Below are 27,567 nucleotides of genomic sequence, written 5' to 3'. Positions count from 1 at the left end.
CGGAAACGTCATTAAAAAAAAACATAGAAAACCACGCAAAATAATGATTATTCACCACCTTTCCCTTACAAAATGTTCAATAAAAGTAATCAAATGGTCAGATGAAAACCAAAATGGTACCAATAAAAAGCAGAGGTGTTCCCGCAAAAAATAAGCCCTCAACCAGCTCTGTCTACCGAAAAATAAAAAAGTTATGTCTTTCAGAAGATGGCGATGCAAAAATAATAGATTTTTTCCCTAAATTGAATTTTATTCTGCACAAATAGCAACGCATTAAAAAATCATATAAATGAGATATTGCCGTAACCGTACCGACTCGCAGAATAAAAGTATCATGTTACTTATGCTGTACGCTGCACGGGAAAAAAAAAATGCTAAAAGCAATGCCAGAATTGATGTTTTCTTTTACATCTAATACCACAAACGCCAAGCCCTCATATGGCCACATTGCCAGAAAATAAATAAAAATCTAGCTTGTACAATGTGAAGACAAAAACCCCAAAAGTCATTAGGACATACCTGAGTGCAACTAGAAGGAAATGTGTAAGCGGTGCGAGCGTTTTCAGGGGACACCCCATATTTAGAGCTTATGAGAGAGAAGACACCAGCGCTGATCCCCCAGAATTCCCCTCTTTACCGTCCGTGTCATAGGAGCTAGTGGGAAAATAGAATGGGATTTGCTGTACCCAATTTACTCCACACAGCTTACATATTCACTTCGGGGTTACTAATGCTCACTACATCACTTGCTAAATTCTTTGAGGGGTGCGGTTTTCAAAATGGTGTCACTTTCTAGAGGTTTCCACTGTTTTGACTCCTCAAGGGCTTTGTAAATGCGACATGGTTCCTGAAACTGATCACAGCCAGATCTGCCCTCTAAAAGCTCCTTGGCGCGCCTTCCCTCCTGCGTCTCGCTGTGCGTCCATATATTAGTTTACACCCACAAGTGGGGTACTATGGTAGTCGGGAGAACTTGCCTAACAAATTGTGGGATGCGTTTTCTCCTTTAACCCCTTGTGAATGTGCAAATTCTAGGACTAAACGAAAATATTAGTAAAATAAAATCAAATTTGAAAATTTCACCTCCATTTTGTCTTAATTCCTGTTTAGCACTTATAGGGTTGAAATACTAGGTATGTGTTGTTTTGGCTTATTTAAGGAGTGCAGTTTTGAAAATGGGGTGATTTATGGGGGAGTTTTAATACAAGGGTCTTTCAAAACCCCTTCATAACTGGATTAGTCCCTTAAAAAATGGGTTTTGGAAATTTCTTGAAAATTTTGAATATTGTTTTTTTACTTGAAAACCTTATAATGTCCGTAAAAAAAAAAAGGGTCGCTAAAGTTTGATGCCAACATAAAGCAGAGATCTGGGACATGAGATTTATGATATAATTTTGGCAGTCTGACTATCTGTATGCAATGCACATCATTTCAATCTGTATAAAATGCATATTTTTCAAAATTTCCACCAAATTTCCTATTTTTTCATAATTAAGCACAAAAAACATATCAACCAAAATTTACAACTAACATGAAGTACAATGTGTTACAAGAAAACAATCTCACAATCACTTTGGTAAGTTAAAGCATTCCAAGGTTATTGCCACATAAAGTGACACATGTCCGTTTTGAAAAATCAAGCTTGGTCAGGAAGTCAAAAAGTGCCATCGGCGGGAAGGGGTTATGGAGGCCTGTGCTTCATCATAAATATGATTCTTAGCTGTAGTAACCATTATCAAGACTGTCATATAATACGCCAATCTTGATAAAATGGCCCCATTATTCATTTGCTGTTGCAGTGTGATGGGTTCTTCCTGATTCTTTACTTTTTCTGCTATTCTGTTGTACTTGGGATCTATCCTGACCCAGTATAAACCAAGCTTTAGTGGTCATACAGATGACCACACATTTGACTCTAGAATATTTTGGTATACAGAGGAGTTCATGGTCAGTTCAATGTCTGCAAGGTGCCCAGGTCATGTATCTATAAACCAATCCTAAATCATCATTCCTTCACCACCGTACTTGACAGTTGTTATCGGGTGTTTGTCCTTAAATGCTCTGTTTGGTTTCAACGAAATGTGGCGCTGTGCATTATGGTCAAACATCTCAATTCAGATGTGATCTGTCCAAAGGACATTGTTCTAGAAACATACCTCCCAACTTTTGAAGAACCGAAAGAGGGACAAAGTGCTGCAAATTTTGCCCCACCCACTTTTATGTTGACTCCGCCCATTCACATTAATTTTTCATGTACCCCAACACAGTATAATTCTCCTACAGTCACCCGTAAATTATATGTCCCCCCTCCATCTCTCCCCCAGTTTCATGTCCCCCTCCATCTCTGCCCCCCATCTCTGCCCCCAGATTCATGTCCCCCATCTCTGCCCACAGTTTCAAATCCCCCCATCTCTACCCCCAGAATCATGTCCCCCCGTCTCTGCCCCCAGATTCATGTCCCCCATCTCTGCCCCCAGATTCATGTCCCCCATCTCTGCCCAAAGTTTCATGTCCCCCTATCTCTGCCCCCAGAATCACGTCCCCGCATCTCTTCCCCCAGAATCATGTCCCGCCATCTCTGCACAGTTTCATGCCGTTCTCTCCCCCCCCTCCTTCATCTGCCCCCAGTTTCATGGGCCCCCTTCATAATTTTCTACCTCAATGTTTAATATAAAAAAACCCACTGATACTCAACTTCCAATGCTCCCCCACAGCTCTCTCCGCAGTTTCACTAACAGAGTTGTAGGCGCGATGTGACATCATCACATCGCGCTTACACATCCACTAGCCGGAGCGCAGCGGCAAAGCAAGGCGCTGAGCTGTGACAGCTCCTTGCTTTAGTCCTCCGGATGCAGATCTGAGTTGAAATCGGGACATAAATCCCGCTGACTGGGACGGTTGGGAGGTATGCAGAAATCTTGTGGTTTGTTCATATGTATCTTTGCAAACTTAAGCTGTGCTGCCATGTTCTTTTTAGAAAGAAGAAAATTTCTTGTGGAAACCCCTCCAACAAATCATACTTGTTCAGTCTTTTTTTAATTGTACTGTTATGAACATTTGACATAATAACTAAGGCCTGTACAGTTTTAATGTCATTGCTGATATCTGTTCTCCTTGACATGGTATTAACACCCATCTGAATGCTCCAGAACAGCAAACTGCCAAAACATTTAAAGAGATGTTCTTTTATTAAGGCATCATAAAGTACATACACTATAGTAGCATAGTAAATAACAAAGTAGTATGCAAAGAAATGCATCAATAGGCTTACAATAAATCCATTCCCTCTGCACAGCTTGTCAACTAACATATTCAAACACTCCTCTCCTCCCATATTTGCCCAATGTACCCACCCAGTGGTATTCTCCCCAAAGTGGACAATCTGTTTTGTAAAAAATCTATGTTTGCTAGACCTCGAAGATCTAGCCATTTTCCCCACCGTTTTTCAAATTAATGCAAATTAATGTTTTTTTTTATTATGCCCTGATAGAATTAAAAGAGGATGTACTTTGTTTTTCTCATGACTGGAGCTGCATCATCTCGAACAGTGTTCCCTCCTGCAGTTCAATATGCCATATATACTAATTGTGTCTTCTTACATTATAGTGAAGCCTTTGACCCCCGCCGTACCAGGCTACAACTGATTGTATGACACAAGTTTGAGGTAAAGGACGTAAATGGGGAAAATTCTAGTATTAGCATGAAATTAAGTATGATATTACTACTTGTCAACATGAAGTGTATTATCAGAAAACATGCTATACACCATTTGCGAACCTCTACATGTCATAAAAGTGAGACGTATCTATGATGTGAATACACAACATTTCCAGCAGATGGCAGTCATGATTCAAGAAAGAAACTAGAACCTTTGTTCTTTCTACCAAGTAGAAAGAAAATACAATTTTGAACACAGTTTTGGTTCAGCCCATTGAACTGTTCATTGTTTCATGCAGTTTAAGAGAGACTACTGAGAGCCATACAGTTTGGAAAGCCATGCCTTAAGGACTTCAACTTTGTTCTTCAGCCCATTAAAAGTGACTTATCCTAGTGAAGAGGACATTGTAAGGATGATTACATGTAAGGGCATTTCCATAAAGCTCATAGTCCTTTTATTCCTTCTTCAACTTCTTGAACAAAATTCCTGTGCAGAAACAGAGCCAGATGAAGGAAAAACACCGGATGGATCTTCTACTTTAGCATTTGTTTTTGACGTCACGGGATCCATGTATGATGACTTAGTACAAGTCATAGAAGGAGCATCAAAGATTTTAGAGACTTCTTTAAGCAGACCGAAAAAGCCTTTGTACAATTTTGCACTAGTGCCATTCCATGATCCAGGTAAGACGTCCTTGTTGTTTTGTGCAGTGTTCTGAGACTGGTGTACGTTACACATCTAACAAGAATACAGAAAGAGTAGATGGTCTCAGTAACTTCTGTGTTTTAACATTTTTTTGTCAATCACTAGGTAGTTTTCGAATGAAAAATGACTTTGACTACTTTGTGCATCACTTTTTAAGACTTTGTTAAGGGAAAACTTGGAGGCTTTCATGGCTTAACACATGACTTGTGTATATTTATAGGATTTGTCTATGTGGATCAGATATTATCAGTAACACTGCCCTATGAGCATGTCTTACTTTACTACCACTAGGGTATGCATTGAATTCACAGATTGAATCACGCTGAATGGTCTACACATCTGGACAGCTGCCAATACTACATCAGTTCACCTTTATATTTTCCTCATAATGAACCGTTTTATTATAAATTTGTTTTTGTATGAGAATTATGTGTTTTAGGCTGGTCTTACACAACCGTAATGCTTTTACAGTCCGCATGTTGCCGATCAGCAACACTAGTTGCTGATCGGCAACATGGACTCCGCAGATGCCCGTAAACTGCCGCACTGGCCCATAGCGTTCTATGGGCGAGTCTGTGCAGTGCTGTGAATTGCGGCCATTACGGACATGTTCTAAAAAGTGTGGATCTCGGTTGCGGCCCGGCACACCACGGATAAAATATCCGGTGGTGTAAGAGGCCGCATTGAGTATAATGTGTCCGCAAATGGTCCGCAATTGAAAACCCTCAAAACGTTTCAAACTTGTACCGAGCTTTCTGTCAATTCCAAGGAGGGTTGTCCTCATGAAACATGTTAATGCTAATAAACCATTGGTTATCTATTTTGGGATGACCTTTATTTTGTTACCATCACAGCGCCTATTTGCATTACAGTTTTCTATAGTGTTTTTTCCTTTTCTTACCTGATACAATTATCTGGTTGGTGATCATGACTTAGCCTGGTATGATCAAGGCAGCTGTGAAAATTTCAGGATTTGTCTCATACAGACTTCTAAAGAAGTTCTACCTTTTCTCCCAAAGATGAGCACACTTGACACCACTATTATAGCAATTATGTCATAGAAGGTATCATTGAAGGTATCCCAATACCCACCCTCCCTTATACGTTGGCCACTAGCCGCAACAACAGCCTCGACTGTATCTGTAAGGGGCCATTCACTCATCCAAAGATGAAGAGGAATTTGAGGAGGACATCCACCTCAGACTCTTATTCATTTTCCACCTCTGTGCAGTATAAAGCCAAAGTAGAGCTTCAGTTTTCCGCTGCGGCTTTCTCTCGCTGGTTAGGCTCAATGAGTGGAATCGGCATGGTGCCTCATGCTATGGAATCTGCAGAAACATTGAGAAGGTTATTTTTACAGCAACTTATTTGAAAACAATAAAAAGCAGAATCAGGATGTGTCTGCAGATGATTTGGGGCTGGAATCTTTCTCAATATCAGCTCCAAATTCTTACGCTTGAACATTTCCTATCTCCTATAGAGTAGCTACAAAAACTTCCGTCCCTTCTCCATCCAGATGCTACAACCAACAGCCCAATATCCAAGGAACCCCTGTTGTAAACATCTATGTTGATCTCAAAGGTAGAACGCACATCAGTTGCACATTTATAGTGTATATACAGCAGATATGCCATAAATGTCTCAGTTGAGAATACCCCTTTAGTCTAAGACCCGACGTTGCAGAAACGCAGCTCTTGTGTTGTAGATTCTGTTGCGTTATTTTAGCCAAAGCCAAGAATTTGGTTCAAATGGAATGGGAAATATATAAAAAGTACTTAGAATTCTACCTTTTGCGCAATCCACTCCTAGCTTTGGTTAAAAAAAATGCTACAAAATCTGCAACAAAAAATCTACATTTCCGCAACATGGGGCCTTCGCCTTAGTCAAGTTTGTAATACACGTCTTGAATACAGGTCTGTACTGGTTTGAGGGTTAGTGCTGATTATGGCAGGATCCAAGTTTAGCCTTCTAATCTCAAGTGAACTTGTTAAAAGATATTTGTTTTGCTATTGAATGTGATATTGTATCTAATGCAAGTACTACATGAATTACAATGAATACTGGGTAGGTATGGAAACAATGCTACAAAAGTAAGACTGCTTTCAAAAATAAAAGTGTTAATAGTTTAATTTTGTCAATAATAAAATGTAAAATGTAAATCAAATCAATATTTGAAGTTATTGCCCTTTGTTTTTAAAACAATCAATTCTTCTTGGTTTTACTTGCAGACAGTTTGTGAAGGAGCTCAGCAGGGAGGTTGTTCCAAACATCTTGGAAAACTAAGCACAGATCTTCTGTTAAGGCTGGCTCAAATCCTTATAACACTTCATATAATCCCAGACAGACTCATTCATTCTCTTAATTTTGTTAATTCACAAAAATAAACTATTTACACTATTTACGTACAGTATTTTTGAAAGCATTTTTACTCTGCAGCATTTTTTTCCAATTAAAACTTTTTTAACGGTATGGTTTGCGATTGTGTCGTTGAGGCAGGTAGACTGCAATTGAAGCGCCGGTGTTATGCAGTGCACTGCATAATTCCGGCGCCTCTATTTTAGGCTACGCAGCGTAGGCTGCAATAGAAGTGAAACACTGACAGGCCGGGGAGCCAGCGCAAGGTTTCCGGCTGTCATAGCAACCTGACGCCGGCCCTAGAGACTCCTCCGGGTGCCGGCGTGGAGCGGGGACATGGCTGTGCTGACGCACTGACGGATGAGCTGTGTTCAGGATGTGGTTGATCCCTGGGACACCGACCGGGGACACCGACCTGGGGCAAACCCCCCCAACCATCTCCCTGTATCTGCACTGACCAGTAATGTGGTGTGTTGAGTGCAGCAGGCATGTGCGCTCCTGTTTAGCCGTCCACAAAGTGAAAGTGTGTAGGTGGCCTGGGATAGCTGCGGCGCCGGAACCATGTGGGCTGCCGCCATCTTCCTCACTGTTTCCCTGCGCAATCGGTATGCCCACATTTAGCCCCCAACGTATGGTGCTTCAGCTCTGGCTCCATAGCCCGCCCACACCCTGCCATGCACCAATAGGAGGTGCGTGGACAGACCAGCGCTGGTGGAATGCCAGCTGCTGCAGCCAAGCCGGAGGATTCTTTGGAGGGTCACGGTGGTGATTTGGGGTGAGTGACCCACATTTAAAGTAGTCTATTACTCTTTCCTGGGCAATATGTGTGTGTGAAATTTCTACAAAATCCATTCAGCCGTTTGGCTGTGATGAGGAACAAACATCCGAACATCCAAACATACAAACCCACAAACATCCAAACTCACAAACTTTCACCTTTATAATATTAATAGGATAGGATATGGGAGTTCATAGGTATGTTTGGTGACCTGTGCAAAGTTCATTGTACAGGGATGGGAGAAGGTCAGTTGTCACTTTCTACAGTCAATGGTGTATCCTGTTGCAAAAATGTTTAACCACTTGGTTTAAATAATAGGTTATTTTTTTATGACATTTTCACTTTAAGAGATGAATACATTACTACTATTCATTATGGTCTAAATCTACACCGTTTCTTAAGTCTAGGTATTCAGAAGACAGGGAATTTTGTTGGAAGGTTTTCGTATCTTTCCAATGTAGTAGATGTATCAATCACACTGCAGAAGCCACAGCACATTGAATGCTCAGCTGTCCAGTTATTTCAATTTTTTGAACAAAATTATAGAACAATCTAAAATACTAAACTCTGTGGTTATCCCACTGGTCTCTGTATTGCAGCCAATACCATTTCAGCCAGTTACTGGTCCATGTCATTCGTTCATGTCAAAAATCATTGCTGGAGATCAAGATTAGTAAGGTTAGTATTTCCCAGTTTGCTCTTTTTGACCAGTCTCATGTTTATGGTCTGGACAAACCACTGGGCAAACCACAGCCGTGAGCTTCTTAACTTTAAATCACAGCTGTCTTCTGTTATATCATGCCTATATACTGTATGTTTTTTTTTTTTAAAGAGGACCTTTCACCACTTTTGGGCACATGCAGTGTTATATACTGCCAGAAAGCTGACAGTGCGCTGAATTCAGCGCACTGTCGGCTTTCCCGATCCGTGCCCGGTGTAAAGCGCTATCGGTCCCGGTACCGTAGCGCTTTACAGTCAGAAGGGCGTTTCTGACCATTAGCCAGGAACGTCCTTCTGCCTCGCGGCGCCAATCGCGCTGTGCTGTGGAGCGGGGAGGAACGCCCCCTCCCTCTCCTGATAATGCTCGTCTACGGACAAGCTGTGTGAGCAGAGGGAGGGGGCGTTCCTCCCCGCTCCACAGCACAGCGTGATAGGCGCCGCGAGGCAGAAGGACGTCTCTGGCTAATGGTCAGAAACGCCCTTCTGACCATAGAAGAGCTACGGTACCGGGCCGTAAGCTCTTCACACCGGGCACAGATCGGGAAAGCCGACAGTGCGCTGAATTCAGCGCACTGTCAGCTTTCTGGCAGTATATAGAACTGCCTGTGCCCGGATATGGTGAAAGGTCCTCTTTAAATGGGGTCATTGTCTGCTAAAGTGGAAGGCTTATCAACCTGGCACTATACTCTGCCACCCTTAACAGACTCCTTGATGTACAGGATGACATCAAACATAGGACAATGAGTCTCAAACAAGTTGAAGATATGTTTTTGTATTTAAGAGTATGTAATAATAGAATAATCCATAATTATTTTTGTGCGGTCTTTATGGTCATTGTATGAGGGGCACACTCCATGTGATGCTATATTGTGTTACAGCATATGACAGAATATTCTTCGCTAAAAGAAAGAATATGGGGCAGCAAGAAACATGGCACAAGATGGATAGGGGCATTGCACTAAGGATCCATAAGTCACAGTCAAATGTCTAAGTTAATGTAAAACATATAACATATGAAAAACATATAAAACATACAACATATAACATATTTAGAGTTTTCTTGTATTGATATCTACATAGTCATGTATAACCTTTCTCCAAACTTTTTGGAAATCCAAATAGCTGTTTATATAGGACAGAATCTACAAGGGAATGGTTGGTATCACCAGGTGTCTGACTGTAAGGTTTACTGGATGTATTCTCATTTTCCATATACTGTGATAACATGACATACCTTTCGGAGAATGTCTGCTTCACAGGTGTTCTTTTTCAGAGCAGATTTCCGAATACTATGTTAGAGTGGTTTGTCTAGATAAAACCTGAGTTGTTTATACTTATAGTATATACATATACTGGGTTCATGCAAGATGTGTCTTGCTAAATGTGAAAGTTTCTTAGGTTGTTATTCTAAAAGTTACTATTGATTGCAAAACCATAAATATAGATCCTTGCTCTGAGCTTCTGACCTGGAAAAAGACACCATTAAGGTGAGAAAATCAAGTATGGATTCTTGTGGTACAGAACCCTTTGTTAAAAGATGAAAATCATAACTAAAAATAAATTTCCACGTCATTGATTATATTTAGAGATGAGCGAACAGTGAAATATTCGATATTCGTTTCGAGTAGACCCTCAATATTCGAATACTCAAATTGAATATAGAACCCTATTATACTCTAGGAGGGAAAAATGCTCGTTTCAGGGGTAGGCAACATTCGATCAGATTGAACTTACCAAGTCCACGAGTGAGTGTCGGGCTGGATTCTCCGAGAAGTCTTCTACGTGCAGCATCCCCGACTGCGCATGCCCGCACTACAAGAAAATGGCCGCTTACAGTCAAAGCGGCCATTTTCTTGTAGCGCGGGCATGCGCAGTCGGCTCTGCCCAGGCCCGATGCCTGGCAGAGTGAATTCAGAGCCGGAAGACGCCACGGGGATGCTGCGCAGAGAAGACTTCTAAAGGTAGGAGAAGAACCAGCGTTGATTGTCCGACTGTATAGCATTCAGCCAATCAATGCTGGTTCTGCATCGAATTTTTCCATTCGAATAGCGAGTGGTACTCGATGGAGTACGAGTATTTCGAATACCGTAGTATTCGATCGAATACCTACTCGATCGAATACTACTCGCTCATCTCTAATTATATTGTAAATCTTTGCATTGTCAGCTGAGGATAAGCTTGGACTAATGCTAGGTGCCCCATCTCTCTGGTGATTAGTAGGTACCGATGTAAGGGAATTGCTAGTTGTGCAATTCCCCAGTAGCTGCTGCTGAAACCAGGGAGGAAGGGAAATACAGAGACAGAGAGTCCAAAACTTGACCCAGCTCCTTTCCCTACCAACTTGCTTCAACTACCTTAGATGTTAGCAGGGCAACTGGGCGACAGTCCCTTCTCTGAATAAGTGGTATGCTGAACAGGACAAGACAAACAAGATAGAAGAGGAGTCAGCAAGCCAAGGTCAAACCAGAGAGACCCACAGTACCAAACTGCAATCCGAAAGAGAAGTCACAAGGGAAGACAAAGGTCAGAAGTCAGTAAATACAATACAATAGCAAGAGAACCACAAGGGCAAAGTTACAATAGCCAGCAAACCTGTGTGGGCTGATGACCTGTATATAGGAAGTCCAGAACCCAACCCTAACTTGATTGGTGGATGGGCTGTCAATCACACAGATAAGGCTAAGATTAACTGTTAGAGGATCAGAGGAAATCCAGGAGAAGGAAATGAGTGTGGTGGAAAATCAATTACAGAGATGAGGGAATAGGGCGGTGTTCAGATAGAGCAACAAGAATCAAAAGCAATAAATGATAACTAACTAAACACACTTCCTGTGCTGTACAAGCGGATGGTGGCACAGAGGCCCGAACATGCAGAGACGTTGCAACCAGTACTAGTATTAGCTTGGGTATGCCACTGATGTTATCTTCTCACATGTTCATAGGCTGAAATTTGTTCACACATTACTTCACTCCTATCCTTCACATTGTTGTAACTCTATTACATGAGTGTCTTGTTCATAATTTCTTGGTTCCATTTCTGCTGGATTTATGGAATTACAGCACATATTGAAAAGCCATACTGCTTTATGAACATGTGGCTGAATAATCACTATGGGAGAATAATTTCCAGGACCTGGCTATTATATGATACTCTTAGTAGCGCTTGTTGTAATAGTCTTCTAAGCACAAATGTAATAAAAACAATGTGAAATAATTTTTGGCTGCAACTTTGTGAATAGGGTTATTTTCCTGAGAGAAAAATCTTTAAAATGTCCGTTTATTAACTTAAGAGTTTTTGACCCCATTTTTCGTTTTCTTGTACCCGCCATAAAGGAAGTATCAGCTAAGATCCCAAAATATTTATATTTTCACTAAGAAGGAATATAAACAATGAGCTAAAAATATAATTAATGCCAGACTTTTGGCAGAGCCGTGAAAATATTGAGGCTAGAAAATGTTAAGAATTGTGTCTGTGTTCACATTCCCACCATGAAATAAGTTCCATAATATCTGTCTGAAAACAACATGGAACAGCATCAGATGTGCTCTTATCTACCCTAAAGGTTCAAAGCTTCCTTACTAGCATTCCTGGAGGTTCTACTAAAGAGGGGGCTGAGTCATAGCCATGTGTCCACCAGGCAGCTACGGGATGTCTAGCTCTAGCCGGGATTGTGATAGAGGAAAGTTCATTTATCCAACATTCACCATTGACCAAAGCTTTGTCCGATATCCTGCAGTAGATGAAGACACACAGAACTTTTTCCTATGTGGTCATGTGATCTGCATAAAATATAGATTCTACTTACTATACATCAGTTTTAGTTCTGAGTTACTGAAAAAGTAGCCCGCAAAGAGGCCTATTCGGTGAGAGAAGAAGTAATGTGACAGGTCGGATAAGAAATATATAATAATAATAATAATAATAATAAAATATATATTAATAATAATAATAATAATAACAACAAATAATAAACCAAAGTTAAAGGAATGGGTTTTTTACTATAGTTTATTGTTACTGGTAGATGAGAAGAACTATTGGTGATGACCATACTATTAGATCAGGAGGGCTGTTCAGTCTAATCCATTCACCTAACATCAGGTAGGTGAATGGCAATGCTATAAACGGTATACCCCCAAATGTAAAGCACCCTAATGGTGCTATATAAATAAATAAATAAATAATAATAATAATAATTAAATGGTAGGTTATTTCTAACCCTTATTGCCAATTGTTATTATATATGTTATTTGCCATTACTATCTCTTGGGCATTGCTTTGTTAGATTACTGTAACTGTAACCTTATATCCTATATCCTTCAGGTAGATGTCTAAATCTCCTTTCGACCACAAATAATACACATACATAGTACAGTCCTTTTAGAAAAAATGAATTGTGCCAGCTCTTTGTCCTGACCATGCAAGCATTGGTGTAGGTACAGGGGTTGCAATGGTAGCAGTTGTTATTGGGCCCTGGAACCTGAGGGTCCCGCTTGTCCCGCTTTTAGGGCCCCTTCACACGGAGTTTACGCTCCGCTAATTCAGACACGTATACACAAGCGCTTCAAAACACATCCCATTCACTTCAATGGGAGCACATGTAAAGCCGGCTTTACGCGCGCTCCCATTGAAGTGAATGTGATGTGTTTTGAAGCATTCGTGTATACGTGTCTGAATGAGTGGAGCGTAAATTCTGTGTGAAGGGGCCCACATGTAACACACTCCTATTCTAAATGGCATAAGGTTGCATTGGGGCTAAGGAGCTTCAAGTTCTGCCTTTGCATTCCAGGTGTCTTTTCTAAGCCAACCAAACCTTATTTTTGTAGCCTCTTATTATAAGTGAGACCTTTCATCCCATTTAATAACCTACTAATGCCCACCTGTGAATCCTCTCTAGCTCCCCTTTATGCTTTTTAGAACATGGAACCCAAAACTGAATCCCATGCATGAGATGTGGCTTTACAAGAGATTTATAGAGGGGTAATATTACATTGGGATTGCAGGTGTTAACGCTCTGTTTTATACTCTGAAATCTTATTTGCTTTTGCAGTTGCCACTTGACGCTGAGTACTGCTGCTCAGCTTTCTTGCCTTCTCTTGTTCTTGGTAATACTATTACTGCAGCCTAGAAGTATTACTTTTTATCAATGTTAAACTTCATGTGCCATATTCTTACTGAGTTATCAAGGTCTTTACTGTAATATTTCACAACCAAACTGACCTTTAAGTAGTCTACAAAGTTTCATCATTGACAAAGACTGACACATTACTTTTTATTCCATTCTCAAGGTCATTAATAAAGAGATTAAAGAGACTTGTGCCTAACAAAGATTCTTGTGATTCCCACTGAATTTACTATTTATAATGACTTTCTTGTTTTCTGTGCTTTTACAGTTTCTTCAGTGGTGTCCTCATTGCCCTCTAGTCTTTGCATCTGTAGCTTTAGGACAAGGCTGTTGTGTGGTGCAGTAACAAATGGCGTTGCAAAATCTAGACATAACACATTTGCTGCATGACCATTACCCAGATTTGTGCTTACCTTCTCAAAGAAACTAAGCATGGTTCTTATTTTCCAAAATTCATGCTGCCTATCCATTATAAGATTATGTGGCTCTATACACTCTTGTAGCTCATCTCTTACAATATCTTAATATTTTCGGTTCCACCGATGTCTAACAGACAACAATTACACAATTCTATTTTATTGTGTTACAAAATGTCATTCTGTGTCACTAAATAGCATCTTGTGTCAATGATATTTTGTAGTGCAATTTGCTATATCTCGTTAGTTCTATATAAAATTTCTTTATCTCAAATCGTGAACATTATTGACACAAAATGCATATATTTGTCACCAGTCATCTGCATTAGAGAATCCCATGGTACACAGTAAATATCAAGTTTACAGAACCGGTTGTGGTATCACAAAAGAACTTTCAGTTCCCCAGACTGTACACAGAATGCTAGTCTGACAATCCATTCAGTACAAGAAAATAAGCCATTGGATTGCTTTGTGACACTGCTTGAAACATAATCCCCATTTGGTGCAGAATGTAGCAATGATAGGTAGTTCACTTCTGTGTGACGGTATTTTGTTTGTGTAGTATATCAGAATGTCCCTCTTTTGCACGTTTTTGTCACCTGATGTCTTCAGTTGTCCGCCATCTTGTGGGTGCTGTTACCTGTATTTTTATGTGTATATGGCAACTATGTCTAGTGTGAACACTGTCGAGGCTTGTAAGGCATAAAATCATAAAAACCATTTGCAAACAAAATTTCCAGTCCTATAATGTTAAACTAAGTCTGACTGGTACAGGAAAAAGAATAAGTGCTTGCATTTGTTCTGCCCTTTGTAGAATTTTTCACAAAAAAACTCACAAAATACCTCATAATGAATCACTAACAGAGAGACCATGTCAATCCCCAATAAGAGCGCCATCATACTCAAGTGCCACAAAGGATTAGTTATAATGTTTGTATAACCGGCTACTGAGTCTGAAACTCCGATACATATAGGTTTTCCTGTATTAGATCAAAATACAATGTATCACTTACCTGGGTTATGGACATCTAGCCAGTGCTGATCTTTCGCATAACCGGCGAGTGTGTCGGCGGTCTCGATTGATATATACGCAATGGTGACAGTAACAATATTGTGTATCATTTACCTGTTTTTGAACTCAGCGCTGGCTTCCGACTTTAGTCAGAGATGATCGTATGTTGTTTACTAATGCCACGCGTCTCTACACGCCCCTGATGACGTGTTCGCTGGGGATCCATCTCATAGCTCCAGCGGGCGGAGGCGTGTCAGGGGGGCGTGGCTATTGACCGGAACACGGTCTATATAAACTCGTCTGACGTAGCGGTCGGCGTCGGATCTGCTATATGTACTGGGACCTACCATCCAGGTCCCAGGAAATGTGGTTATTACCGCAACCTTTTTTGTTTTTCTATTTGAATATTCTCCTCTAAACTCTCCTGATGAGCCTTGTGAAACGCGTAGAGAGTGTCTAAATGGGGCTTATAAATGCCATGTTCCTAGCATACTCCTTTACATTTACTGATTAGCGGAGCTGCTGTAAAGATTGTAGTGAGTGTAGCTATAGCCTACTATATCCGACCCATTAGGGGCAGACTGCTATACTCACATTGACACAGCTAAGAGGGCCAGTCATTTTGGACCCAGTGACTGCATCTTTTGTAGACATTAATTAGGAGTGACAGGAGCGCTGACATTGGCCTTTGGAGTTATCTGGGGGGAACTGGTCGTACGGGTGGGTGAATACCACATCGCTCTGCCACTATTGTGCATCATCGTTAGTGGTGTGGCTATCCCCGACTTAGACCACCCCTATGTCCTATCCATGAAAGGATACAAGTGTGCAATACTTGTTGTTAACACTGTAACACAATAGCAGTTTACGAGATACATAAATAGTTCGTTTTTAATCATATTTATTTAAAGCTACGTTTTATTTATTTTCAATTGAGTATACCCCCTTACTGAAAAACTTTTAATTTTGGATATACTAGCCCTTTGATATAATATTGATTTTTTGTGGGTGGAACCGATACAGGTGCTATCATTAACCCTATCAAATTGAATTAGTCATGTCAGGGTTCCTGGCTGACGGTCCGAACTCGACATTGTGGCTTGAAGAAGCGAATGTTGTGTTCTCTGAACAGGAACTTACCAGAAACGAACAATATACTAATCTCAAAGACACCTTTAAAGGGTTGACTAAAACCTACCGTGATTATGTGAGGTGCTGGTGGGAGGTGCAGGGCCTATTGAAATATATCGAACACAAAATCGTGCCAAGGGGTCTGCGTAACCCCATACAGCCCTCACAAAGGGTTAGATCTGCCCAATTGATGAACTTATGGGCTAAGGAGGTAACTGAGTCGTCCCTGCGGTTAATAGCCCTTATATTGACTGAGGAGAAGAAAAATCTGTCCCAGATAGAGGGGTCATTAAAAGAGGCAATAACTAGAGCACAGTCCTTTTCGTCTGATCCAGATTTCACCAAGAGGGAACGTGAATTGCAGAGTAATATTGAGAAATATACAGGTCAGATCAAACACCGGAAACACCAGCAGTTCCAAAGGGACTTAACAGAATTTAAAGAGAATAGGGCTTATGTGGACCTAAGGAGGACTCTTTACAAGTTATCAACCTCTCAGACAGAATTTTGACCAACACGGAGATATCAGTACTGATTAAGGGACTTACTTTTGTCCCAACTAGCCGTTTTCATCATTTTGAGTGGGTTAAGGACGTGGCACTTTTCACCAGGAAACTTCGCTGGTCCAAATTTATGCGCATGACAGAGATGAGGAGGGCACGAGACTTGGGAGTTGAGGTGGGAGATTTGGAGGGTATCCGAGTTTTAGAAAGTTTGTTATTGGAGAATGAGGGGGAAGAACACACACAACCCCTTACACAACTTCGACCCCGTAATCGTACTAATCCACCTCCATGTGACTCAAGGCATATAGATTTGTTTGAGAAAATGGTGACTAATCAGTTACAACAAATAGCCAGGAAGACTAAGTATGGAAGATCAAACATGAGTACTACACAGTTTGAAGCATTGAGATCACTAGAGGAGGATCGAACCATTGTAATAAAGAACTCCGACAAGGGGGGGAATATAGTGGTTCTAAACAGGGACCACTATGTATCTATCTGTGAACAGATATTGCTCGATCAGAGCAACTACGATATTCTCCCATCTGACCCAACTCCTCAATATACTCTCCAACTTATAGCACTTTTGGACCAAGCGAAGGATGAGGGTCTTATCTCAATGAAGGAGTATCAGTTCATGTGCCCAAGGAGCCCCCGGGTCCCAACGTTTTATTGCTTACCCAAAATACATAAGGGGTACGTTCCACTGAAGGGCCACCCCATTGTCTCGGGCATCGACGGGTTAACACAGAATGCCAGTATATATGTAGATACCATCCTACGCCCCTTTGTGGTGGCACTCCCGTCGTATGCCCGAGACACTATGGATGTCCTCCGTCATTTGGAGGGCATCCAGATACCATCTGGGGCGGCCCTTGCATCTTTGGACGTGGAGGCGCTCTACAGCTCCATACCCCATGACAGGGGGTGTGGGGCTGTGGAGCGCTTCCTGCGGACCCGGGGGACCCAATTTGATCGGCATAATGGGTTTATCATTCAACTCCTAGAATTCATCCTTAGCCACAATGTCTTCCTCTTTAACGGCCGAGTTTTCCATCAGCGGCGGGGCACCGCGATGAGGTGCCCCGCCGCACCTACCTACGCTAACCTTTATCTGGGGGCGTGGGAGGAGGAGGTCGTTTTTGGGGATTCGTGTGAACAATGGACCCGCCATATTGTGCTATGGCTTAGGTATATCGATGATATACTGATAATATGGACGGGGTCCGCACAGATGTTTGAAGAATTTGTGGAATATCTTAACAGGAATGAATTGAACCTCAGATTCACGTCCTTTTTTCATCAAAGGTCAATTTCCTTTTTGGATCTAGAGATATCAATATCTGAAACAAATGAATTTCGTAAGGAAACCGCCACAAATGCCCTATTACGGTGGGATAGCCACCACCCGCAGCCCCTGAAGAGGGGGATCCCGAAGGGGCAGTTCTTACGAGTTAGAAGGAACTGCTCCAGCATCTCTGAATTTGACAGACAAAGTGAAGCATTGCTGACACGTTTTGCTAATAGAGGCTATCCGAGGTCTTTGTTGGAGCAGGCCAGGAGGCAGGCAAGAAATACTCCAAGAGAAGAACTATTAATACCTCGATGTAAATCCCAAGATACTAACATCATTAGAATGATAGGGACTTACGATCAGCAATCACAAGAAGTGTTGGGAATTCTCCGGACGTACTGGGGGATTCTTCAGCAGGATCCCGACATTAGGGAGGTTATCACCCCAGTACCCTCATTAACCTTCAGACGTGGTCGTAATATTGGTGACAGAATTACTCATAGTCACCTGGAGCCAGTAGAAAATGAGACATGGCTGAGCTCTGGACGACCGAAGGGGACCTTTAAATGTGGGTCATGCCGCGCCTACGAATACATCAAGAAGGGTCAGGAGGTGATGGCCTTTGCGGTGAACAAAAAATTCATGATACATGACTTCATTAATTGCCGGACGGAAGGGGTCATCTATGTGATCTCATGCCCCTGCAACAAGAATTACGTCGGCAAAACTAAACGTCAATTCAGGAGACACATCCTTGAACATGTGGGTGATGTGGGAAGAGGGACAGAGACACCGGTGGCATCGCATGTCAGAGAGGCACATGGAGGGGACGTGTTTTGCCTGAGATTTCAGGCTATTGAATGCGTCAAAAAATCCATCAGGAGAGGAGACTGGGAGAACCTCATACTGCGGAGAGAAACGCAGTGGATCTTTAGATTCAACAGCATGAGTCCTTACGGACTCAATGAGGCTCTCACATTCACCCCCTTCATTTAGAACGGTACAGACTAATGGTTCTATGGGGACAACCATGTATCCTGGTGTCCCCCCATTTGGCTCTGGTATAGTAGTGAACTTCAAGTACCTCCTGTATTATATATAAAAACAAGGAATGGGTAGGATTCATTCCCCATTATTACTAGTGGGAGAAACACATAGGAGGTCTAAGGGTTAATATGGCCGGCTTCCTACCGGAGCTGTAGCTGCTTTGGCTGTATCGGGCTATGGATACTGAGTAAGTGTATACTCTCTGTGTTATCGGCTACTCAGTCCGGAATTTCAATATACATAGGTAATCCTGTATGAGATCAAAATTTAATGCATCACTTACATGTGTTATGTACATCTAGCAAGTGCTGACACTTGGCTCTGATACAGTAGGAAGCACCAAGTACCTCCTATAGTATATATGAAAACAACAAATGGGTAGGATTTAGTCCCTAGTATTAGCAGTGGGAGAAACCCATAGGAGGACAAAGGGTTAATATGGCCGGCTACCTACCGGAGTTGGAGGTGCTATGTCTGTATCGGGCAACAGCCACTGAGTAAGTGTATACTCTTTGTATAACCGGCTACTGAGTCTGAAACTCCGATACATATAGGTTTTCCTGTATTAGATCAAAATACAATGTATCACTTACCTGGGTTATGGACATCTAGCCAGTGCTGATCTTTCGCATAACCGGCGAGTGTGTCGGCGGTCTCGATCGATATACGCAATGGTGACAGTAACAATATTGTGTATCATTTACCTGTTTTTGAACTCAGCGCTGGCTTCCGACTTTAGTCAGAGATGATCGTATGTTGTTTACTAATGCCACGCGTCTCTACACGCCCCTGATGACGTGTTTGCTGGGGATCCATCTCATAGCTCCAGCGGGCGGAGGCGTGTCAGGGGGGCGTGGCTATTGACCGGAACACGGTCTATATAAACTCGTCTGACGTAGCGGTCGGCGTCGGATCTGCTATATGTACTGGGACCTACCATCCAGGTCCCAGGAAATGTGGTTATTACCGCAACCTTTTTTGTTTTTCTATTTGAATATTCTCCTCTAAACTCTCCTGATGAGCCTTGCGAAACGCGTAGAGAGTGTCTAAATGGGGCTTATAAATGCCATGTTCCTAGCATACTCCTTTACATTTACTGATTAGCGGAGCTGCTGTAAAGATTGTAGTGAGTGTAGCTATAGCCTACTATATCCGACCCATTAGGGGCAGACTGCTATACTCACATTGACACAGCTAAGAGGGCCAGTCATTTTGGACCCAGTGACCGCATCTTTTGTAGACATTAATTAGGAGTGACAGGAGCGCTGACATTGGCCCTTGGAGTTATCTGGGGGGAACTGGTCGTACGGGTGGGTGAATACCACATCGCTCTGCCACTATTGTGCATCATCGTTAGTGGTGTGGCTATCCCTGACTTAGACCACCCCTATGTCCTATCCATGAAAGGATACAAGTGTGCAATACTTGTTGTTAACACTGTAACACAATAGCAGTTTACGAGATACATAAATAGTTCGTTTTTAATCATATTTATTAAAAGCTACTAGAGATGAGCGAACAGTGTTCTATCGAACTCATGTTCGATCGGATATTAGGCTGTTCGGCATGTTCGAATCGAATCGAACACCGCGTGGTAAAGTGCGCCATTACTCGATTCCCCTCCCACCTTCCCTGGCGCCTTTTTTGCTCCAATAACAGCGCAGGGTAGGTGGGACAGGAACTACGACACCGGTGACGTTGAAAAAAGTAGGCAAAACCCATTGGCTGCCGAAAACATGTGACCTCTAATTTAAAAGAACAGCGCCGCCCAGGTTCGCGTCATTCTGAGCTTGCAATTCACCGGGGACGGAGGTTTCCGTCCAGTTAGCTAGGGGTTAGATTCTGGGTAGGCAGGGACAGGCTAGATAGGAAGGAGAAGACAACCAACAGCTCTTATAAGAGCTAAATTCCAGGGAGAAGCTTGTCAGTGTAACGTGGCACTAACGGGCTCAATCGCCGCAACCCAGCTTTCCCAGGATCCTGAATGGAATACACTGTCAGTGTATTCCCGTATACCCGATATATACCCCGATACCCGTTCCAACGGTGTGCCCCCCCACCTTCACCCCAGAAATACCCTGCAAGTCCCCTAGCAATAGAATTGGGGCTATATACACCCACAATTTTTACTACTGGTATACAGTGCCATTGTCTGACTGGGAATTCAAAGAATATATTGGGAATACAAATACCCTCATTTCTTGCTACTGCCATATAGTGCCAGTTTCTGACTGGTAATTCAAAGAATATATTGTGGTTACGTGCACCCACAATTTTTACTACTGGTATACAGTGCCATTGTCTGACTGGGAATTCAAAGAATATATTGGGAATACAAATACCCTCATTTCTTGCTACTGCCATATAGTGCCAGTGTCTGACTGGGAATTCAAAGAATATATTGGGGTTACGTGCACCCACAATTTTTACTACTGGTATACAGTGCCATTGTCTGACTGGGAATTCAAAGAATATATTGGGGTTATAAATACCCTCATTTCTTGCTACTGCCATATAGTGCCAGTTTCTGACTGGTAATTCAAAGAATATATTGTGGTTACGTGCACCCACAATTTTTACTACTGGTATACAGTGCCATTGTCTGACTGGGAATTCAAAGAATATATTGGGGTTATAAATACCCTCATTTCTTGCTACTGCCATATAGTGCCAGTTTCTGACTGGGAATTCAAAGAATATATTGGGGTTACGTGCACCCACAATTTTTACTACTGGTATACAGTGCCATTGTCTGACTGGGAATTCAAAGAATATATTGGGGTTATAAATACCCTCATTTCTTGCTACTGCCATATAGTGCCAGTTTCTGACTGGGAATTCAAAGAATATATTGGGGTTACGTGCACCCACAATTTTTACTACTGGTATACAGTGCCATTGTCTGACTGGGAATTCAAAGAATATATTGGGGTTATAAATACCCTCATTTCTTGCTACTGCCATATAGTGCCAGTTTCTGACTGGTAATTCAAAGAATATATTGTGGTTACGTGCACCCACAATTTTTACTACTGGTATACAGTGCCATTGTCTGACTGGGAATTCAAAGAATATATTGGGGTTATAAATACCCTCATTTCTTGCTACTGCCATATAGTGCCAGTTTCTGACTGGGAATTCAAAGAATATATTGGGGTTACGTGCACCCACAATTTTTACTACTGGTATACAGTGCCATTGTCTGACTGGGAATTCAAAGAATATATTGGGGTTATAAATACCCTCATTTCTTGCTACTGCCATATAGTGCCAGTTTCTGACTGGGAATTCAAAGAATATATTGTGGTTACGTGCACCCACAATTTTTACTACTGGTATACAGTGCCATTGTCTGACTGGGAATTCAAAGAATATATTGGGGTTATAAATACCCTCATTTCTTGCTACTGCCATATAGTGCCAGTTTCTGACTGGGAATTCAAAGAATATATTGGGGTTACGTGCACCCACAATTTTTACTACTGGTATACAGTGCCATTGTCTGACTGGGAATTCAAAGAATATATTGGGGTTATAAATACCCTCATTTCTTGCTACTGCCATATAGTGCCAGTTTCTGACTGGTAATTCAAAGAATATATTGTGGTTACGTGCACCCACAATTTTTACTACTGGTATACAGTGCCATTGTCTGACTGGGAATTCAAAGAATATATTGGGGTTATAAATACCCTCATTTCTTGCTACTGCCATATAGTGCCAGTTTCTGACTGGGAATTCAAAGAATATATTGGGGTTACGTGCACCCACAATTTTTACTACTGGTATACAGTGCCATTGTCTGACTGGGAATTCAAAGAATATATTGGGGTTATAAATACCCTCATTTCTTGCTACTGCCATATAGTGCCAGTTTCTGACTGGCAATTCAAAGAATATATTGTGGTTACGTGCACCCACAATTTTTACTACTGGTATACAGTGCCATTGTCTGACTGGGAATTCAAAGAATATATCGGGGTTATAAATACCCTCATTTCTTGCTACTGCCATATAGTGCCAGTTTCTGACTGGGAATTCAAAGAATATATTGGGGTTACGTGCACCCACAATTTTTACTACTGGTATACAGTGCCATTGTCTGACTGGGAATTCAAAGAATATATTGGGATTATAAATACCCTCATTTCTTGCTACTGCCATATAGTGCCAGTTTCTGACTGGGAATTCAAAGAATATATTGGGGTTACGTGCACCCACAATTTTTACTACTGGTATACAGTGCCATTGTCTGACTGGGAATTCAAAGAATATATTGGGGTTATAAATACCCTCATTTCTTGCTACTGCCATATAGTGCCAGTTTCTGACTGGGAATTCAAAGAATATATTGTGGTTACGTGCACCCACAATTTTTACTACTGGTATACAGTGCCATTGTCTGACTGGGAATTCAAAGAATATATTGGGGTTATAAATACCCTCATTTCTTGCTACTGCCATATAGTGCCAGTTTCTGACTGGGAATTCAAAGAATATATTGGGGTTACGTGCACCCACAATTTTTACTACTGGTATACAGTGCCATTTTCTGACTGGGAATTCAAAGAATATATTGGGGTTATAAATACCCTCATTTCTTGCTACTGCCATATAGTGCCAGTTTCTGACTGGGAATTCAAAGAATATATTGGGGTTACGTGCACCCACAATTTTTACTACTGGTATACAGTGCCATTGTCTGACTGGGAATTCAAAGAATATATTGGGGTTATAAATACCCTCATTTCTTGCTACTGCCATATAGTGCCAGTTTCTGACTGGTAATTCAAAGAATATATTGTGGTTACGTGCACCCACAATTTTTACTACTGGTATACAGTGCCATTGTCTGACTGGGAATTCAAAGAATATATTGGGGTTATAAATACCCTCATTTCTTGCTACTGCCATATAGTGCCAGTTTCTGACTGGGAATTCAAAGAATATATTGGGGTTACGTGCACCCACAATTTTTACTACTGGTATACAGTGCCATTGTCTGACTGGGAATTCAAAGAATATATTGGGGTTATAAATACCCTCATTTCTTGCTACTGCCATATAGTGCCAGTTTCTGACTGGGAATTCAAAGAATATATTGTGGTTACGTGCACCCACAATTTTTACTACTGGTATACAGTGCCATTGTCTGACTGGGAATTCAAAGAATATATTGGGGTTATAAATACCCTCATTTCTTGCTACTGCCATATAGTGCCAGTTTCTGACTGGGAATTCAAAGAATATATTGGGGTTACGTGCACCCACAATTTTTACTACTGGTATACAGTGCCATTGTCTGACTGGGAATTCAAAGAATATATTGGGGTTATAAATACCCTCATTTCTTGCTACTGCCATATAGTGCCAGTTTCTGACTGGGAATTCAAAGAATATATTGGGGTTACGTGCACCCACAATTTTTACTACTGGTATACAGTGCCATTGTCTGACTGGGAATTCAAAGAATATATTGGGGTTATAAATACCCTCATTTCTTGCTACTGCCATATAGTGCCAGTTTCTGACTGGTAATTCAAAGAATATATTGTGGTTACGTGCACCCACAATTTTTACTACTGGTATACAATGCCATTGTCTGACTGGGAATTCAAAGAATATATTGGGGTTATAAATACCCTCATTTCTTGCTACTGCCATATAGTGCCAGTGTCTGACTGGGAATTCAAAGAATATATTGGGGTTACGTGCACCCACAATTTTTACTACTGGTATACAGTGCCAATTTCTAACTAGGAATTCAAAATGCGCAAGGCTCCCGGAAAGGGACGTGGACGAGGCCGTGGGCGAGGTCGGGGGAATGGTTCTGGGGAGCAAGGTAGCAGTGAAGCCACAGGGCGTCCCGTGCCTACTCCTGTGGGGCAGCAAGCATTGCGCCACTCCACAGTGCCAGGGTTGCTTGCCACATTAACTAAACTGCAGGGTACAAACCTTAGTAGGCCCGAGAACCAGGAACAGGTCTTGCAATGGCTGTCAGAGAACGCTTACAGCACATTGTCCAGCAGCCAGTCAGACTTTGCCTCCTCTCCTCCTATTACCCAACAGTCTTGTCTTCCTTCCTCCCAAAATTCCGAAGCTTTACAGAACAATAACCCAAACTGTCCCTGCTCCCTAGAGCTGTTCTCCGCTCCTTTCATTGTCCCTCAACCTGCCTCTCCACGTCACGATTCCACGAACCTAACAGAGGAGTATCTGTGTCCAGATGCTCAAACACTAGAGTCTCCTCCATCTCCGTTCGATTTGGTGGTGGATGACCAGCAACCCACCCTCATCGACGATGATGTGACGCAGTTGCCGTCAGGGCATCCAGTTGACCGGCGCATTGTGCGGGAGGAGGAGATGAGACAGGAGTTGGAAGAGGAAGTGGTGGATGATGAGGACACTGACCCGACCTGGACAGGGGGGATGTCAAGCGGGGAAAGTAGTGTGGATGTTGAGGCAGGTGCAGCACCAAAAAGGGTAGCTAGAGGCAGAGGCAGAGGTCAGCAGCTTAGGCGAAGCCAGGCCACACCCGGAATCTCCCAAGATGTTCCAGTTCGTACCCAGCCCCGAAAAACTCCCACCTCGAGGGCACGTTTCTCGAATGTGTGGAGTTTTTTCAAGGAATGCGCCGAGGACAGATATAGTGTTGTCTGCACAATTTGCCTCTCGAAATTGATTAGGGGCTCTGAGAAGAGCAACCTGTCCACCACTTCAATGCGCCGTCATTTGGAATCCAAGCACTGGAATCAGTGGCAGGCAGCAACGGCAGGACAAAGGCCGCCTGCCGTTCACGCCACTGCCTCTGCCACTGCCTCTGCCACTGCCACTGCTGACTGTGCTGGCGATGCACTCCAGAGGACGAGCCAGGACACCACTTCATCTGCCTCCGCCACTTTGTTGACTTCTACCTCATCCTCCCCTGGTCCTGTCTTATCTCCTTCTCCTGCACCATCAAAGGCACCATCAGGCGTTTCTTTACAACAACTCACCATCTCTCAGACATTGGAGCGGCGGCAGAAATACACTGCTAACCACCCACACGCGCAAGCCTTGAACGCCAACATCGCTAAACTGCTGGCCCAGGAGATGTTGGCGTTCCGGCTTGTTGAAACTCCCGCCTTCCTGGACCTGATGGCAACTGCGGCACCTCGCTATGCCGTCCCTAGCCGTCACTACTTCTCCCGGTGTGCCGTCCCCGCCTTGCACCAGCACGTGTCACTCAACATCAGGCGGGCCCTTAGTTCCGCGCTTTGCACAAAGGTCCACTTGACCACCGACGCGTGGACAAGTGCATGCGGACAGGGACGCTACATTTCACTGACGGCACACTGGGTGAATGTAGTTGAGGCTGGGACTGCTTCCCAAACTGGCCCGGTGTACCTCGTCTCCCCGCCTAACATTCCTGGCAGGGACACGAGAAGAACACCCCCCTCCTCCTCCTCCTCTACCGCCTCCTCCTCCGCCACCGCCTCCTCCTCCGCCACCGCCTCCTCCTCCGCTGTTAGATTGACCCCAGCTACGAGTTGGAAACGTTGCAGCACTGGCGTTGGTAGACGTCAGCAGGCTGTGCTGAAGCTGATCAGCTTGGGGGACAGACAGCACACTGCCTCCGAGGTGAGGGATGCCCTCCTCGATGAGACGGCAATATGGTTTGAGCCGCTGCACCTGGGCCCAGGCATGGTCGTTTGTGATAACGGCCGGAACCTGGTAGCAGCTCTGGAGCTTGCCGGACTCCAACATGTTCCATGCCTGGCCCACGTCTTCAACCTAGTGGTGCAACGTTTCCTAAAGAGCTACCCCAATGTTCCAGAGCTACTGGTGAAAGTGCGGCGCATGTGCGCCCACTTTCGCAAGTCGACAGTAGCCGCTGCTAGCTTAAAATCTCTCCAGCAACGCCTGCATGTGCCACAACACCGGCTTTTGTGCGACGTCCCCACACGCTGGAACTCAACGTTTCAGATGTTGAATAGAGTGGTTGAGCAGCAGAGACCTTTGATGGAATACCAGCTACAAAACCCTAGGGTGCCACAAAGTCAGCTGCCTCAGTTTCACATCCATGAGTGGCCATGGATGAGAGACCTTTGTGACATCCTACGGGTCTTTGAGGAGTCCACAAGGAGGGTGAGCTCTGAGGATGCGATGGTGAGCCTTACAATCCCGCTCTTGTGTGTTCTGAGAGAATCCCTGATTGACATCAGGGATAACTCAGATCACACAGAGGAGTTAGGGATAGCATCCGATCCGTCACAGCTGGAGAGTAGGTCCACACATCTGTCCGCTTCACTGCGTTTAATGGAGGAGGAGGAGGAGGAGGAGGAGGAAGAAGAGTTGTCCGATGATGTGATGGTGATACAGGAGGCTTCCGGGCAACTTCGAATCGTCCCATTGTTGCAGCGCGGATGGGTAGACATGGAGGATGAGGAGGAAATGGAGATTGAACTTTCCGGTGGGGCCAGAGGAGTCATGCTCTGTGGCAGACATGGCTGAGTTCATGTTGGGGTGCTTTACAACCGACAAGCGTATTGTCAAAATCATGGAGGACAACCAGTACTGGATCTTTGCTATCCTTGACCCCCGGTATAAAAACAACATCTCGTCTTTTATTCCGGTAGAGGGGAGGGCCAATCGCATCAATGCTTGCCACAGGCAATTGGTGCAGAATATGATGGAGATGTTTCCAGCATGTGACGTTGGCGGCAGGGAGGGCAGTTCCTCCAGTAGGCAACCAAGTTCTCACCGGTCCACACAAACGAGGGGCACACTGTCTAAGGTCTGGGACACCTTGATGGCACCCCCTCGCCAAAGTGCCGCCACGG

At 43.0% G+C, this 27,567-nt stretch overlaps 1 protein-coding gene across 1 annotated transcript in view; it reads left to right on the top strand.

Annotated features, from left to right (window-relative positions):
* The first annotated feature begins 3,951 nt into the window (after positions 1-3,951).
* Positions 3,952-27,567, top strand: part of HMCN1 (hemicentin 1) — a 222,579-nt gene continuing 198,963 nt past the window's right edge. Inside the window, exon 1 of the mRNA XM_075286727.1 lies at positions 3,952-4,341. Coding sequence (XP_075142828.1) covers positions 4,071-4,341 — 271 coding nt within the window. The 5' untranslated portion in view covers positions 3,952-4,070. The remainder of the gene's footprint in view (positions 4,342-27,567) is intronic.

The sequence above is a fragment of the Leptodactylus fuscus genome, chromosome 9, assembly GCF_031893055.1.
Source record: "Leptodactylus fuscus isolate aLepFus1 chromosome 9, aLepFus1.hap2, whole genome shotgun sequence".
Lineage (NCBI taxonomy): Eukaryota > Metazoa > Chordata > Amphibia > Anura > Leptodactylidae > Leptodactylus > Leptodactylus fuscus.
The sequence above is the reverse complement of the archived record's forward strand: the minus strand, read 5'-3'. Positions and strand labels throughout refer to the sequence as shown.